The 2,901-nt window shown below is 47.3% G+C and overlaps 1 protein-coding gene across 1 annotated transcript; it reads left to right on the plus strand.

The window, feature by feature from the left end:
- Positions 1 to 238: 238 nt before the first annotated feature.
- LOC117316324 lies at positions 239 to 1,337 on the plus strand. Its single transcript, XM_033870865.1, has one exon. The coding sequence runs from the start codon at positions 357 to 359 to the stop codon at positions 1,335 to 1,337; it is 981 nt and encodes a 326-aa protein (XP_033726756.1). The 5' UTR covers positions 239 to 356.
- The last annotated feature ends 1,564 nt before the right edge of the window (positions 1,338 to 2,901 follow it).

Here is a 2,901-nt window from a genome sequence, read left to right on the forward strand (position 1 = left end):
ACACGGATGTTGATGAGTATGCAGACTACTATTTCAAAGCGAGACTTCCGTTGGGTGCGTTCGTTTCGCAATATGAAAACAAATTTGAGCTTGTGCACTAGGCTAACAGTGTCGTCGCTGTTCGGACACTTCGTTATTTAATGATCAACTAACGTAATAAAGTACATTCTAAGTGATATTCACAATATTGTTTCTATGTTTGTTATTTATCGATAAATTACAACAACGTGATATAATTCAACAAATCGTATTAGAAATCAATTATTTAATTCAATACTTAATCCATTATATCAACATTGATCGGTGCCTGTGACACATTAGTAAAGTATTTAGAACGTGTACATTTTCCTTTTAGGATGAGTAAACAACAACGACAGAAGCACCCGCCTTACTTAATAAAAATGGCTATAGAGATGGTAACCACAAACCAAATGTCGCTTAGAAAAGCGTCGAAAACGTACGGTATTGCAAAAAGTACACTGAGTGACAAGGTCAACTTGAAAACAAACGTCACTCAGATTTACAAAACCGCATTGACCCCGGCAGAGGAGAATCGTTTAGCCGAATGGGCTGTAAATATGGCCAAAATAGGATACGGCAGAACAAAAAATGAGCTGTTGGAAACCGTTAAAAAAATCATGGATAATGACGGACGTCCTAATCCCTTTTCAAACAACAAGCCAGGGAAGGATTGGTACTACGCGTTTGTTAAACGACACCCAGAGCTCGCAAACAGAACCCCAATGCAGTTGGCTAAAGAGAGGGCCCTCATAACTCCGACCAAAGTCAAGTATTGGTTCAGAGACTTTAAGGATCACATGGACACCGAGGTAAAGGATGCTTCAATATTTAGTGATCCGTCGCGGTGGTACAATGCCGACGAGTCGGGTTTTGCCCTCTGTCCAAAAAGCGGCAAAGTCATCGCAGCTAAAGGTCAACCAAATGTTTATAACTTTACAGCGTCGGACAAAACGCAAATTACAGTATTAGCTGCAATGAGCGCCGTGGGACATTACGTGAAACCAATGATTGTGTTCCCGGGGCAACGCTTCGGATACGATCCACTGGAGGGTTTTAGCGATGCAGCATTTGGCCGATCCGACAGCGGTTGGATGGATACCGAGCTTTTTTATACATGGCTTAGTGATATTTTCCTACCTGAGGTGAACGCCAGAGGAGTGAAAAGCCCATTGTATTGTTTGTCGACGGACATTCGACACACATCTCTTTGGAAGCGAGCAACATGTGTAAGGAGAATGGCGTTGTTCTATACTGTCTCCTCGAACATGCTTCCCATCTCATGCAGCCTTGCGACCTCAAGCTTTTTAGCTCCCTGAAGGAAACATGGAAGCAGGCTGTACGTGAATACCAAATGGATCATGTCGGGGAGACAGTGACGAAACAAACATTCGCTCGAGTGTTTAGAAAAGCATGGGAGAAGTCTACATCTGTAGAGATTGCTGTAAAAGCCTTCAGGGATAGTGGTCTCTACCCGTTAGATGAGGCACAGGTCCTAAAAACAACCAAACTAGAACCTAGCAAAATATTTGCTGCTGAAGCCCCGTCCTCGCACATCCAATCACCTCCTGCCACACCCTCCTCGCCACATATCACAATCTCTCTCCCCACAGTCCCCTCCCTTCAAAACCGACCGCCGTCCTTTACAGTCCCCTCACCCCACAGCCAAACTCATTCCGCCACAGCCTCTTCCCTTCCCGTCAATGACTGTTCTGCCACAGCTCCTTCCCCGAGCCTTCAACCAGCACCCGCAACCCTGGTGGAGGGAGTCCATGGTCCCATTGTCACTCCCCAGGTGGAGAGACCCCATGGTCCCATTGTTAGTCCCCGGGTGGAGGAAGCCCATGGTCCCATTGTTACTCCCCAGGTGGAGAGACCCCATGGTCCCATTGTTAGTCCCCGGGTGGAGGAATCCCATGGTCCCATTGTTACTCCCCAGGTGGTGAGACCCCATGGTCCCATTGTTAGTCCCCGGGTGGAGGAAGCCCATGGTCCCATTGTTACTCCTCAGGTGGAGGGAGCCCATGGTCCCATTGTCACTCCCCGGGTGGAGGGAGCCCATGGTCCCATTGTTAGTCCCCGGGTGGAGGGAGCCCATGGTCCCATTGTCACTCCCCGGGTGGAGGGAGCCCATGGTCCCATTGTTAGTCCCCGGGTGGAGGGAGCCCATGGTCCCATTGTCACTCCCCGGGTGGAGGAAGCCCATGGTCCCATTGTCACTCCCCGGGTGGAGGAAGCCCATGGTCCCATTGTCACTCCCCGGGTGGAGGAAGCCCATGGTCCCATTGTCATTCCCTATGTAGAGTCTCCCCACTTTCCTCTTGTCACTCCCAAACTACCGTCTGGATATGTGTCATCTGCTTTTGATGATATGCTGCAGTTGCCAATTACAATAAAGAAAAAGCAGCCCTCCAAACGAACGCCCCTCCCAAAAGCCATCACTGGGGATCTCTTTCGTCAGATACTTTCTGATCGACAACAAAAGAAAGAAAAAGATGCTGCTGATAAGTTGTTCAGAAAGAGAGAGAGAGAAGTAAAAAAGATTAAAAAAGAACAAGAGATGGAGAGAAAAAAGATTGAGAGAAAGGAAAAGGCAAAACAGAGAGAAATGAAACGAAAGGAAGATGAAGCAGTGAAAAAAATGAAAGGCGCAAAGAGAGTATGCGTACGACATGAGGTATCTTCTGACGAAGAAGTCTTTATTTCTCAAAATAAATGTTTTTTCTGTGAGGTGGAAAAGACTGCCGACGATATGAGCAACTGGGTCGGGTGCAACCGATGTGAACGTTGGTTCCACAAGGCTTGCGTTCGATCTATGGATCTGCTATCCATGACCGATGAGGAGATAGCAGGTACATATTTCGAGTGCGATTACTGTTAGAG

Source organism: Pecten maximus, chromosome 18, assembly GCF_902652985.1.
Source record: "Pecten maximus chromosome 18, xPecMax1.1, whole genome shotgun sequence".
Classification (NCBI taxonomy): Eukaryota; Metazoa; Mollusca; class Bivalvia; order Pectinida; family Pectinidae; genus Pecten; species Pecten maximus.